General features: G+C 35.5%; 3 protein-coding genes across 6 annotated transcripts in view; all 3 read right to left on the minus strand.

Annotated features, from left to right (window-relative positions):
• The window catches only part of LOC122969376 (major histocompatibility complex class I-related gene protein-like), a 65160-nt gene extending 51494 nt beyond the window's left edge, over positions 1 to 13666 (minus strand). The window contains exons 1-4 of one of the 4 annotated variants that reach the window (XM_044335005.1): positions 13407 to 13666; positions 12545 to 12811; positions 10659 to 10937; positions 10312 to 10525 (exon numbers count right to left, since the gene is read on the minus strand). In XM_044335005.1, coding sequence (XP_044190940.1) covers positions 10312 to 10525; positions 10659 to 10937; positions 12545 to 12811; positions 13407 to 13455 — 809 coding nt within the window. In that variant the 5' untranslated portion in view covers positions 13456 to 13666. Of the gene's footprint in view, positions 1 to 36; positions 304 to 2177; positions 2277 to 10311; positions 10526 to 10658; positions 10938 to 12544; positions 12812 to 13406 lie in introns of those variants that run through there. The other 3 variants (XM_044335003.1, XM_044335007.1, XM_044335004.1) reach the window with 3 other exon arrangements.
• The window catches only part of LOC122969366, a 147931-nt gene that overhangs the window by 68589 nt on the left and 63821 nt on the right, over positions 1 to 15521 (minus strand). The window lies entirely within an intron of this gene.
• LOC122969382 (major histocompatibility complex class I-related gene protein-like) overlaps positions 1 to 15521 on the minus strand; it is a 77797-nt gene that overhangs the window by 44463 nt on the left and 17813 nt on the right. The window lies entirely within an intron of this gene.

Below are 15521 nucleotides of genomic sequence, written 5' to 3' on the forward strand. Positions count from 1 at the left end.
AACACAACTTTACATTTTTACAGTATTTTTACTTACCTTCAGTTTGGTTCAGTTGCTGCTTCAAAATGTCAATGTCAGCTTTGTGGTCATATTGGGTTGACAAACACTGCTGCGTGTACCACTCCAGATGTTGTGGATCATCTTCTATCAGTTTCTTTGCCCAGTCCTGTTTGACTCCTGGTATCTTACTGATGCTGTCACAGTAACCCGTTGGAGCTTCATTGATCACCCCAACAACCACAAAATCTGGGAAGTTTTTGACTCCAGAGGACGTTGTGAAGAAAAACTTCAGCGAGTGTTTCACTGTAAGAGAAAGAGGTTTGAAAGGTTTTGAAATCCACTTTTCATAAACATGCATTTATACATATGTATGATACTTACATTTAATTACATTCAGTATTTTGTCCAGCATGAAACCTCAAACACACAAAGTTAGTGATGAGCTGGTGATGAAAGTAGAACATCTACCAACCTAAGAGCCAGATATTATACTTGGAATGATTGAGACTAAACAAAAGCTAAAAGGAGAGTGAATATTGACCTTCCATTGGCCAAACAGCCAAAAACACAACTCAAAACACAAATTAATGCTAGATATGTTAATAGGCAATTTTTTGTTGACACATTTAGCCATAATGACTAAGACAGCTTTATTAACCTTAATGATCATCATTTTATATAAGGTTAGTAATGACTACATATACATTCAAGTGTAAATCTAATCAAAATGTTAAATCTTGATATAAACATCCGTACACTGCTATGGGATTCCTGAAAGTGGAACAACATATGGTGAGCAAAGCATGACTTACAACTATCACTTACTTCCTTATTGTGCCTTATTATGCTTGAACAGTGACAAAAAAAATTATGTTATTTTGTTATATTTAATTTGATTGATCACATTTGTAAAAAAAAAAAAAAAATCTGTATGTAATCATAATAATTAATATGAGTTATAAGTACAGTAGGAAGCTGCTATGATATGAGCCCTGAAACCTGATCTGTGATTAGTCGATCTTTTAAAATACACTGAGACATGATGTAGCCCATGATTCATGCCTTGGTTTATAGTTTTCACATTATTATGTTATAATTTAATGTTGTATTCCTGTCTTGCAACACTCTTGTAATATACAGTATGTAGATTATTATTATTATTATTATTATTATTATTATTATTATTATTATTATTATTGTTATTATTATTAAATGTAATAAGAATATTGCCTTGAAATCACAGTTACAGTCACAAAGGTCCTCTTATGAAACATTAAATTCATTGGTGTCATTCACTGTGTATTTAAAACAAATCCAGATACAAAATGTAAAAACTCCTTTATTAAAGTAATACTTGAGGTCTGTGCTTTGAGGTTTCAACTTAATTCTTGTTCTGTGAATACTATAATATTATAACATATTATATCATATTAGGCCTAGATTATATTATACTGCAGTACAGAATCTATAATCTGAGTTTACAGCATGAGTAAACATTTGAAAACCATTTGCTACAGTTTTGTCTTTTATATCTAAATTAATTTCAATGAATGGCACTATTCAATAAAGTCAAAGATAATAATCTGACACACAGCCAGATGGTAACAACATTCAGAACATCAGTACTGTACAGAAGCTGTTATTTCTGCAAAATCCCGAAAATATTCAGTTTCAGTGACACGTGAACGAGTTTATCGTTAAGATTCATAGATTAATCTAACACGTTTCAGACGTAAATTGATCTCTATTAGCTGTATTTCGACGGACATCAACAGGTTAAGTAATCGATACTAGAAATAAATGAAAGAAGCAAAATACAGTACAAGTAAGAAGTTTGGACCAACTTCTCATTCAAGAGAATGGGAAGGTGTGTACAAACCTTGGACTGGTACTGTACATGAAAGTTGTTTTGTGTTCATCAGAACTATGGGTGAGCACCCATGGCAGGTATACGTCTTGATATGTCTCCTCCGTGGCGATTACGCGCCTGTCTAGAAATGATTTGTAAATGATTTATTTAACATTGCTAAAGCCATTGATTAAACCCTATGTAAAGGACGACTTTTTAAAAAGTGGTACAGGTAAAGCTTGATCTAAACAGCGTAAAAGTGCCCAATATTAAAGTGAAAGTGAATTGTATAACGCTAGGCTTTCTACATTCTTAAAGTTAATCTCACCTGAAAGTGTGACAGGAAAGAAGATCAGCAGAATAACAAGCTCTACCGTCTTCATGGTGTGACTCTTTGAGGAGCCGAGTGACCACTGCAGTAGACAAACCAGTCGCCGTCTTAATTTTGCTGTGCGTCTTTGTGTGTTGTGTGTGACAGTGAAACCTACGTACTCCACCAGTATCACACTCCACCTGACGCGTGAAGACGTCCAGCCCACTAACTATCACTAATCTATACAGACATACATTTTACCCTTAGAGCAAATGTAATAATTAGACATATTTGATAGCTCAATGTACGACAAAAAGTTCATTGATTAACAATAGTGTGCATTCAGTATTTTAGCGGAGCAAAATGGGGTGATTTTGACAGCTGCCAGGATCATTTGTACTAGTGGGTAACTGTTTTGAATTGTCTGGCTCGGGACATCAGTTATTTTACTTCTAGAAGGTTCAACATGACCCGAGTTGGCCCACCTGCGCATAGCTACACAGGCATACTATATTGCACATATATCGGTTTGGATTATCCTGGTGTGGATCATATTATGATCTTTGCATACAACAGGACCCATACGAAAGTGGCCTACATGTAAAATAACAAATATGGCCTAAATATCCCAAAACAAATGTGGGTCATTTTGGGCAAAGATGCAGTGCTCTCTGCATGTGTAAACTGGATGTGACCCTAAAGTTGCCCATGTGATACATAGTAAATATGGCCCAAATATGTAGATATGTATATTAGTACTGGCTAATCTGGAAGTGAGCCTGAGGTGGCCAACATATAATTCAGCCCATGTGGCCCGGTCATCGTAAAACATATCTGGGCCAGTTTTGGCCAAGATACGGCACACTCAGAACCAGCTAATCTGGATGTGATATGATATGATATGATATGAGATATGATTTACTCTGGTTCTAAATTAATCATAAAATTTTAGAGGTGAAGCTCAGTGTAGGTGCATACACATTGATAATGTTTATAACTGGGAAGGTAAGATTCTCTGGAAATGCTCCCAGAAGATTATTTTTCTAGAGTAAATTGTGCCCTGGCCTCCTCCTCTTATAAACATGGAATTTACTGTTCCATGTTAGTCCAGGGATCATTGTCCTAACAGTCCAGCCACAGTCCCCACCTCTAGTCTAAGAACTGGTTTCCACTGCCTTGTTTTGTGCAATTAGGGTTGAACCCCACACGTACCCAATTGAACTGATTAACTGATAGCACCTTGTTGGGGGCTGCACAGCTTAAGGCAGCTGTCTTTCCAGTGACACACAAATGCTTTATCCACAGGTCCTGGAATTTGCAAACCATGTTGACTGTGGTGACTGCAAAAACAATGTTGCTAGGCCTGTTGCTGGCAAACAGGGGTGCATTGCCAAAATGCTACCATTCCATATAGGATGTGGGCCACATGAACATTAGGAATGTCGGCCAATTCTTGTCTATTTGGTTTGTTCTTGGTTGACATGCCAGAATAAAAATGAACTGTGGTCCAGATTTGGGCCAGATATTGTTTATTTGGTTTGTTTTTGGTTGACATGCAGTAATGCTATGGTTTGCTTGTGGCCAGGATCTGGCAAACAGGAGCAGACCACCCAAATGCCATCATTTCACGCAGTATGTGGGCCGGATGGAGATATGGAATGTGGGCCCGATCAGGGCCAGAATAAAAATGAACTGTGGTCCAGATGTGGGCTAGATCTGGTTTATTTGTTTAGTTTTTGGTTTACATGTGGCATTGCTATGGTTTGCATGTGGCCGGGATCTGGCAAAAAGGAGTGGACCGCCCAAGTGCCATCATTACATGTGGTATGTGGGCCACATGAAAGTGTCGGGTGTGGGCCAGATATGGGCCACAGTAATTTTGCTATCTGGGGAGTAACCTGATTACTCGTGATTCACACAGTGGTGAGTGCAAATTAACTGCAAGGTCCTGACATGCAGCAGCCAGCAGGTTAATAACGTGACCGCGACTGTCAAACTCTCCTTCTACAAAGTCTGTGGTCTCCTCTCAGCATCATTTGTTTAGTGCAGTGCGAGCAGTGTTTTTTTTTTTTTTATGTAAAGCAAGTTTATTTGTATAGCACATTTGAACAAGGCAATTCAAAGTGCTTTACATAAAACATTAAAAGCATTAAGACAAAGTGCAAAAGAAACACAACATAAAATGACATTTAAATACAATAAAAAATAGTTTGCCACTTTGATTCTACTTTTTGTGGAAAGACCGTAACAGACACATTATTATTCAAAGCAGAGTATTTGTCTTAAAGCATGTCTGAGGGGTAAAGTTGCATCTAAATTACTCACACACACATTAAGAGCTTTGACCCTTCACTGATGTTATTCTCTTTGCCTCTGTTGTTGCAGTTTGGCAGCATCCAGTATGTGTCAGTGATGTGTGTGTTGAGTCCTGCTGTGTTCTTCAGTCAGGTGTGTAGATGAAGAGCCTAACCTAAATATCTACATCTGTTGATCGGTTGACATCATCTGATTGGCTTGACAGTAAACCAGGTAAAACATTTTAGCTGTGGTCTACCTCCAGTTTGGTAGAGATGCTGCTTGAAAGTGTCAGTTTCTTCTTTGAAGATTTGGTGGTAATCCATACAGTTGAGTGTTTTCTTTCCCAGCGTTAAAGATCCTCCCTGATTAATTTACTCATCCAGTCCTGTTTAAGTTCTGTTCTCTTGATGTTGCTGTCATATTAAGCCACCTCAACTTCATGAAACACTGCAACAGCCTCGAAGTCTGGAACGTTTGAGACTCCAGATGATGCAGTGAGGTAAAACTTCAAGGATTGTTTCACTGTAGGACAAACAGTTCAGGTTTTTAAACTCCATTTACTTTTTATATGATTTTATTGTATGACTGGCTGTAAATTTCCTGAAGACAACAGATTTTTATTTTATTTTATTTCAGTTCACTATAAGTAGAGAAGTCAATGCATCTTGAAATATATCAGCATGAGCTTGTCCTGTGTCAAAATGTCTAAATTTAGATGTAGGCTATTTTGAAATTGAGGTTAATGTTAAAATTAAATTACAGCAGTTGAGTTGTGTGCTACACTTAAATACACTCTGTGCTGTTTTATTTCCCCTACAGAGGGCTCTAACAGACAGTTAGGGTGTACTGAAAGATTAGAAAATGTGTCCAAAAACATCATTTGACTTTTTCCCAAATTTGACTGCTGAAGCTTTGCAAAAGTTCAATCAGAAAAACTTTATTCATGCTTGCTTTATTCATTTTTTATTTTCATGCTTCCACATCGATCATCCAACTGATTTTCCACTTTACCCGCTCAGACTTTGTCAGACTTCCAATCATCTTGTTGCTATCTTTAACTTTTCCTCTGTCTACTACTGTCAGATGCCATTTAAAAAACACATCACATTTTTGAGTAATTTTATTTTATACTCTTTTGAACTGTTTTTTAAACCCACGAATTATGCAGAGTAACCAGAACATTGCAGTCAAGTGTTCAAATGTATTTTCTTAATGATTTGAACACCAGAAAGGAATTTTTTAATTAATTGAAATGGTGGCAGATTACCTTAGCAAATAAAACTACTGGTTAGGCATGTCTAGATCCCACTAGTGAAGTGACCCTTTGAACACAAACCTTAAAATACATAAAATATTCTGATATATAATATTGAGTTTTAAAATATCAATTATTTAGCAACATTTGAACTTCATTTATCTATTATGCTTTTAAAGTACCATAATTTCTTTCATTTCTATATGTCTTCATTATTCTATAGAAGTGTCACAATTTTATTACAAAGTAAACGCCTAATCAGCCATTGAAGTAACAGTTTCTGAAAGTGATAAAGCAACTTCACCTTTTTTTGTAGGATATCAACTTTAGCTAAGATTAACATTGAAAGTGAGTCAGGAAACAATTGGTCTCTTTTCTTATAATTTAAGGTGTTGTTATGACTGAAGATGTGAATAGTTCATCACAGCATTTATTGTTTTGCAAACCATTTGAAGTAATTCACTGCATGCAGAGTGTGTCTCTCAGTCAGGTTTCCGGATTCAGTTAGTCAGAGTTATTGTCAAGATCTGGAAGGACAAACACACTGTGAGGGTTTGGTCACATTATGTTTCCTTTTCATTTTCCTGCATTCAGCCCTGAAAAAGTATGTGATGTCACGTATTGTTAGTGATAGTCTGGTACTAAAAATGGTGATGAAACACACTAGAATAATAACATAATGACTCGTCTATTTCCAAACACAGTGCAGCAGTGTTTCTATTGACTAACTGAGCACATCTGCCTGGTCAAGTCTAACAAAAGTGAACTCTGATATGTGAATCTGCCAGGCAAGGCCTCTATTAGTGAAAAGCCAAAAAAAAAAAAAGGGGGGTGAAACAGCAGTGTATCAGATTTTGACAATCATTTATTGAACCCTCCTATTCTGTTATGGTCAAATCTGACCCATTTTCAGGTTTAGATGTGTGAAATATACTTTTATTTTTTTTTCTGATCAAAACAAGGCTTCATTGCATCCCCTACAATGGCCTTTTGAATACAATAAAAAAACATTTTGACCATTTTCCTTTTTTTTAAATGCATATGAAAAAAAAGTAACATTGGTTGTCTTATGGGTCAAATTTGACCCGGTAGTAATTATGGGTTGTTCATGCACAGAAATATATGGTAAATCTTGCCAAACCATCATGAATAACAAAAGTTACAACAAAACAAAAATAATAGTAATGAAATGCTATAAAAATTGGATAATAATATTGTGTAATAACATAAAAATTATGTTTCATGCCAAAAAAGCATATCAACTTGAATTCAATTGCAGAATGGCACGTAGCAAATATGATTCCATGCACACTGCCCCACTCTCTCTTTAACTCACACCCCATTGACACACACACACACACACACACACACACGTTGACCTATGTCACTTTTGAGGACATTATGTAGACCTACATTAATTTCCTGGAGACTTACCCTAAACCTAACCCTAACCTTAACCACTGACCCAAAAATCAGTTTTTTCCCCATTTAGGGACACAGCTGGTGTCCCCAGTTGGACAAGCTGTCCCCAATTAACTGGTCTTTAGTCTGAAATTTGTTCCCAAAAGTAGCCTATGATAGACACACGTACACATAGACACAGACACAGACACAGATATTGTTTACCAGCTGTATAGCAGTACATAGGCTAGGGCTTTCTCATGCTTTATTTCTCACATCTCACCACACACCTGGCAGAGCATGCACATTTTTAATGTGTAAGAAAATATAAACAAGTTATTTTGGGAATTATTTTGTTTATTATTGCATCATCTCGTGGCCTTATTTGCCTGTTCTGTTCATCACAAACGATAAAACAGATAAATTGTGCCTATTTTAAATTAAAAACAATTTGTTAAGTTAAATGTTGCCTCAGGTACATAAAATACCAAAGTAACTATATATATATTATGGTTATTGATGAATAATAAGTCACTTAGCAGGTAAAACATTTTACTGGATGATAATTAGTGTTTTTTTCAGTGCTTGTAAATTAATTCAAACATGGGTCAAAATTGACACATGAACACTAAATATGTAAACCCTTTTCTAACACATTAGGAAGGATAATCAATAATGTTTGCATGCTGAGAAACCAAACAGAGACATTGTGCCAATGTAAAATAACAGACAGAATTGAGAACATTTATAAAATATTTATAAAAATGTATTTAAAAAAAAATATAAAATTTATAAAAAGTTGAGAAAATGATCGGATTATTAAACCCATTTCAAAATATAGATTACAAGCTTACAATAAAAATATATAAAAGTACAAATATAAAATATAAGTGTATATATTCGGGCAGACAACAATATTATGTGAAAACTTCAGTCTCCATGGATTAATGAGGCATAAAACACAATCATAAAAATGCACATTTGATTGATTGATTGATTAAGATCTAAAATATCACATTTTGGAACATATTAGTGACCAAAGCCTTAATTTATCTACTATGCCTTTAATGTACTACTGTCATCATTAGTTGAAGAATTGTTTTGTTTTTTTTTCAGCTAAAATGTGACCCAGATGTTTAACACTGAATGAGGAAACAATTTGTATTTTGTGTACACTATTGAGCAGCTTTGGTTAACTAGAAGTGTGAGTAATTAGTCATTTTTCTTGGTACCACATGAAGTCTCTCATTGTACTCAGGCTTCTGGATTCAGTTGCTCAGAGAGCTCAGAGATGTTGTCAGGAGCTGAAAGGTCAGAAACACACTGTTAGTTCATTTATCCTGCACTGAACTGGCTTTAATTTTCAGTATGCCCAGTGTCTGCAACACGTCCAACATCTGACATCTCATCCAGAACCAAGTGACTCTGCATCTGTCAGAATCAATGACCTGGCTCACCAACTTGAGTGTGACATTTGCAACCTGCAGCATCCAACCCCATGAACTTCAGGCTAAACAGCAGAAGAATAACATAGTCTGTGTTTTACTTCTGCAAAGAGTTTGATGCTAGCATTTTTTCATTTTAGCATGGCACATAGGCAGTTTATAATGATAACAGTGGCAGGTTTTATAACAATGATGATTGATTTCAGACAGAAGTAGAAAAAAGCATTTTTAACTGACAATCATTGACTTTGCAGGCTGAAATGATAAGTTGCTAACACATTTTATCAGCTATAGCTGGCTAGCCAATTAATTTTATGAGTTTGTTGAAAAGTCCATCTCAGACTGACTTGGTTTTGGAGATAGAGGGTCTTTATATTTACAATTGATGGCTTCATCCATGATATCATGCTAAAAGAGTACAAAGCAACATTTACTTGACATAAATACAGCATCTTCACCAGTTTCCATCAAACTCAGAGACAGGTGTTTTAAAATATTTTTATGTAAGTTCAGCTTGACCCATCGTCAGAATAGTCACAATTATGAAAATAAGACCCAGGATGAAAAACACTAGAATTTTCCTCTAAATTGTTACTGGTGGTGCCCCGAGAATACAATTAATTTTTCTATTTACTTAACTTTATTTTCCAGTAAACTTTAAGTATCCTGATAGAAGTGCATGTCTGATTAGATAGAATAAGAACAAAAGACAAAAAATATTATTTCACACATTTGTAAATGCCAGTATATCAACCTCTCACCACTGAATACATAAATTACATAAATATTATGATAAATATAATATTTTGCCCTTCTGCCCTCTGCCTATTACATTTCTCTATCATCATTATACTAGTCTTGTTGATGGATTCAGACTATTAATTGAGGCTTGTTTTACCTTTATAATCTGGTTAAAAGCATCAACTCAAAGTCAATCTAAGCACACAAAACATTTAATAAGAACATCTCTCAGTTTAGGTCTCTCACCTTTCTTCTTTTTGTAAAACATGAATCCAGCAGCAGCTATGAGGATGACAGCAAGAGCAACCACTGCAATGATGGGGATGAACATATCTGTAAGTATCTCTGTTAAGCAAAAAACAAAGAAAAAATGACTAGAAGCAGGTTAAAACTGTTGTACATCTACCCATCTATTTATTAAGACTATATGTGTCATAATTATATTAATAAAACAGACAAAGAAACAAACATTAAAGTGATAAAGAAACTGCTTTAGGATGAGAGCAGCTATAAACAAGTTAACAAACAAACCGTCAACAAACTAGAACCAGAAGTAAGGACAGAAAAACTAAATTAACAACAAAATCACATGCAGAGACTTCAACTTCAATTTTCAAACACAAATTTGAACCACTGACCAATTGACAGCGCTGACCTTTGAGAGAACAGAGAGCGGGAGAATCCAAAATGAGGAAGCTAAAAAAGGCAGTTTGCAGTCAGTCGTGAAACAGGAGTCTACAGTACAAAACTTTGAAATTAATTTATCAACTGAGGCAGCTAGCTGACTCGCTAACTGGCAGTTTAGGCTGTTTGTCCAATCCAGCACCAAAAAAGAGACAAAAAATAAGCATGAACTGAAGGAATACTAAAGTAAACTAAATTTGTCTTTTTTGTCTCATGTGTGTAACATTTGATTCCAGTCTCACCCCAGTTGCTTCTGATCACAGCTTTGTCCAGTTTGTTGATGATGTCGTCCTTCACACGAGAGAGATGAAACACACATTCGTACCTCCTCCAGTCTTCAGGTGTGACTGATGAAACATTCAGGTCAACACTCAACTGGAAGGATCCATCATGGTTGGGGAGGATCTCTCCACGTTCCTCATGAAGCTCCTCTCCATCTTTCCTCCAGAACATATCGGCTCTGTGAGGGTAGAAACCCGTAGCAAAGCAGCTGACTGGAAAGGAGGGAGTCTTCTGGAGGAGAAATACTGAGGGAAGGTCTGGAGAGAGAGAGAGAGAGAGAGAGAGAGAGAGAGAGAGAGAGAGAGAGAGCAAGACAGACAAAGAATGGTAAAAGCAAAGCATATAAATATCATTGTGTCCATGAAACTATATCAGATCATGTGATTCTACCTGTTCTCAGCAGAGAGCTCTTCCCATAGTCCAGACTCATCTTCAGCCCCTGAGGGCAAATATTCGTGACAACGTTCTTAATGAAGATTGATCCAGCTTTGTCACTATCCTTCTTGTGTTTGATGATGACAGCTTGTGGTTGTGAAGCGATCCATGTCAGTGTCTTCAGGTCAAATACTAAGAAGTCTTCTCCATCATAACCAAACTGAACAAAACCAATAACCTCTTTAGTCTCATCATCCCATTCACAGCCAGCCATAACCTGTAAAATATGGACACCTGAGAGAGAGACAGAGACACAGACTGCAGTAAACCAGAGTGAGATCTCAGCACAGTCAGCTATCATCAGTTGATATCACATCTTCACCACAGAGACACACTGATCCACACACACCAAAACAGAAGATCTACACCTTCTGCTGTTATTGGCTGGATGGAAACCACTCACAGTCAATCATCATCTGGACAGTGTGGACGACTCAGAGAGAGACAGAGAGGCAGAGACTGCTGGGAAACAGAGTCCATTTCCTGTCTTTACCACAGAGACACACTGCCTCCACTGATACCAACACACACTTTATCTACACTGTTAAAGGTGGTGTGACTTCATATGAGCTGCAGGAACACACACACACACACACACTAAGGTGGAGTCCTGACCAACACACACAGATAAAACCTGATCCTGGACTGAAGATTAAATTCACTGAAACCCTGCAGCCAGTGGATCAGTCCAACAATATCCTTCTCCTGTGAGAAACCACAGACTAGACTGTCCTGAAGCTCCAGAAGCTTCCACTGAAGGAGAGTTTTATTCAGGATTAGTCACTAGACTCCACCTGCTCAGCCAGGACATTGTGTCCTATTATGCATGTGTTACTACACACAGATATTAAAATTGCTAACCTTAGTTTAATAATAGGCAGCCATGGTTTTTGAAGGATATTTAACATAAGTCAAGGGATATTGGGGCTTTGTACAAACATGAATTGTGCAGTATGTTCTGTTAGTCAGAGAAACAAACTTAATTTTGAGTTAAACTGACAACAGATCTTTTGTGTGACAATTTAAACACATAAACTAACTTGGTGGTAAAGGTATAAGAGCCAAAATATACTCCATAGTTTCCTGATATAGAAAACACTGGTCATGGCATTTTTTACCTCCACTTTTATCTTCTCGTTTTGTCATTGTGCATTATTGCTTACATAATATCTGTTATTTACCATGATGGAAACATTGCAATAGTGCAGCACAGCAGTACTTAGTTAAATAGTCAACAATGTGTAAATAAAACACTGTTGACAGATGAAGAGGGGGTGGGAGAGAGGTTACTTTAAGTGTGTGTGTGTGTGTGTGTGTGTGTAGATACATATATGTTCTGATCTTTAATACATTCAGACAAACATCAAATAGTGTCATTTCCTTATTCCAAGACCTTCTAGTAGGAAAGTACACATGCTTCAATAGATGTTGTGGACTTGAGCTTGTATATGATATATGAGTTTTCTGGTGTGTATGTACACATGCAAAAAGTTACTTTGAATGTATGAATGAATCTATTTATAGATAGATTTGTATGTAGATAACCCTCTACATGTTGGGAAAGTATCCATGTCTGTGTATTATTTTATGTTGTATATGTTAAATGTATATAATGTTAGTAGTATAATATCTCTTGCTCTTCAGTTGGGGTGGTGGGGATGGTTTTGCAGATGGGGTGAGACAAATTATCTGTATTGTGTGTATGATGTATAAAGTTGCTTAACATTTATTCACCTAGTGAATTGTTGTTCACGTAGATGTACAAAAAAATAAAGAAACAATTACTTAAACACACTAAAAACATTAAGAAAGTAAAAAAATAAAGATAAAGATAAATATACCTCCAGTTTGGTTTAAGTACTGCTTCAGATTGATAAGGTCACTTTTTAGAATCAGATGGGCAGACAAACAGGTCACAGTGTAAAACTCCAACTGCTGAAGATCATCTTTGACTAATTTTTTTGCCCAGTCTTGTTTGGGTTCTGCTCTCTTGCTGTTGCTGTCACAGCAACCCACCTGAACTTCATCAACCATTAAAGCAGCCACAAACTCTGGGAAGGTTTGGAGTCCAGATGATTCAGTCAGCAAATATGTCATGGAGTGTTTCACTGTAGGACAAAAAAAGTTTTAAATAACATGAATATTTTTCATATATGATTCTATGAGCACAACAGACTTTACATTTCTGTTCAATCCAAAGAATAATGAAGATTATTGTAAATTTTTTAAACCTTTATTTGTACATTAATAAATACATATTTAGAGAAGGCTGGCTAAGCGTGAATGCTCTTTAACAGCAATGTTCTGTTTGAAAGACACATACAAACACAACAGAAAAACAAACAGAATCAGGATTAGGTAGAGCAGGTATGGGAAGGATTTTGTGGATGGTTCTGAAGTATTTTGATTTTTATGTGGCATTGTAATGATAAGTAAGTAGATAATAATAATAATAATAATAAGTAATAATAATAATTTTTATTTATATAGCTCTTGTTGCTACAGTGTTTCAATATTTATTGATTACAGCACTGTTGCACAGCACAGTAAATACTTTAAAAAAAGAACTGGCAGTGAATAGACATGTTAAAATCTGAGGTATGTTAAGCTGTAAAGTAAATGTTATGTTATTAGAAATAGAAATAGAAGTATGAATGTTGAAATAGAAGTTACACAACTGTTTAAAAAAGATTATTCCGTTACCTGGAGATACAACATGGCAAAAGAGAAGCAACAACACGAAATTCTTCATCTTGCTTTGATACAGATATTAAAAAAAACGGAGGAAAGACTGTCAAGAGTGTGTACCGTCAAGTGGAGTGACCAATAGAAATTATAAATAGCTGTGCATCATGTGTTACCAGGAGGAGTCAATTCAATATCTGACTGGCTGATCAGATTCAACAGGAAAATGCAGTAAATGTGTGTGTGTGCGTGTGTGTATGTGTTTTACCAGAAGTTTAATAGCATGTAGTAACATGAGCAGCTGTTTAATGTTGAGAATAATATTGATACTAAAATCAGTAAACATTAATTACAGTGATACAATTAAGAAAGTGAAGAACAGCTCAAAGAAAATGCACCAGCAGGTAAAGCAAGACACACAAGTGTATCTACAATATACAGTATAGCACAATTCATACAATGAGGCAGTTTCTATTTATTTCTATTTATTGAGAAGGAATTATATACAAAAACTAGTGAATGACTCCTCATGTGTTAACAAGGGCTTAGGAATTCAAACTAAAAGGGAATTTAAACATTTTCTGCTCCTGTGTGAACTTTATAATTTGAATCTCTGTTACCTTTTCCTGCCTGCTTCCAGTAAAGCTCTTTGTCTGTGCTTGTCTGCTGCTAAAGTCCAAAACACACCGTGCCATAACACACAGAATCTGAGACATCGGACATGATGAAATTCCTCACCTGAAGAGCGAATAATGTGTCCAGCTGCAGTTTGCCAGAAAATTAATACTTTTAATATTATCTTTACAATCTGTGGGACTGGAGATGATCAAGCACTGGGTTTTTCTACCTCAGTGAGTTTCTCCTTTTACACTGTAAAAGCTACACAGCTAATACCTGCAATACAGTAGACATGGTCAAGATACAGTGATCATGATGTGACACAGATGGACAAAAACAATTTAGATGCATTTAGATGTTCAACCTGGGTCATAAGTTCAGTTGAAAGGCTTCACACTACTACATTAGTATTGTTGTATCTGTCTCTCACCTTCCCACAGTAACAAGCAACCTGCTAAACTTGTTTCTATTTTTAACTTACTCTCACCTTCTTCGTCATAGATTAGATTCCTATGTGATTGGTCATGTACAGATCTCTCTGGATTGCTGACATGCCAAAATTAACAGAAATATAAGTATTTGTGTAAGTTTACATTACAGGGTAATAAAAATTAGAAATTAGAAAGTGTGTCCAGATGTCATTGTTCCTTCAAAGTTTTAATGAGGTTTAAAATCTTGAATGTTGGATAATATGGAATGATATGACATAATGGTGCTTATCATTATGTAATACTGGTAAGCAATATTACAGGGTTTTACCCTCAAGCCTTGTGTTTCCCAACCTAGAGGTCGGGCCCCACTAAAAGGTCACAAAATAAATCTGAGGGGTCGTGAGATGATTCATGGGAGAAGAAAGAAGAAAAAACAAATTTCTGATACACAATATTGTATTTATTTTTTGATCTAGACTTTTCCCTTTCTTTATAGCTCAACATCTTCTAGTCTGTAAGAATATTCATCTTGCTGTAACAACAGTTGACAAACATATGCTTGAAATAATGAGAACTTTATATATAAAAAAAAAACTTTGTTACAAAAGAAAGAGCAACAAAAAATAGGATTTCTATCCAACATCTACTTGTTTATAGAAACAGAAAGGAAGTACCTCATCTTTAAATTCATGCAGTTATTATAAACATTTACATAAGATAAATGTATTTACAAGTATTTTAAAGAACATGAATAAAAGAAAAAAACTTTCCATGTTAACCACATACATACAAAATGATCTGCACACTCAAATTATACAAAATACATTTCTTACATTTTATAATTACTTTAATACAATATACATTAAATATTTTTTTTTCAAGATTTTTCATGAATTCATCATAAAACCACGACAAATAAAAGCCAAACTATCTGTACGTACACATTTAAAATACAAAAAAGATTACTAACAAAAAACCTTAAAATATTCATGAGTCAGTAACATTTTATAAACAGAAGACTTCATTTGTCCATAGTGCTTTTAACGTACTTATATGTGTAATAATAATATTTATAAGCTCTGAT

Source organism: Thunnus albacares, chromosome 19 (assembly GCF_914725855.1).
Source record: "Thunnus albacares chromosome 19, fThuAlb1.1, whole genome shotgun sequence".
Taxonomy (NCBI): Eukaryota; Metazoa; Chordata; class Actinopteri; order Scombriformes; family Scombridae; genus Thunnus; species Thunnus albacares.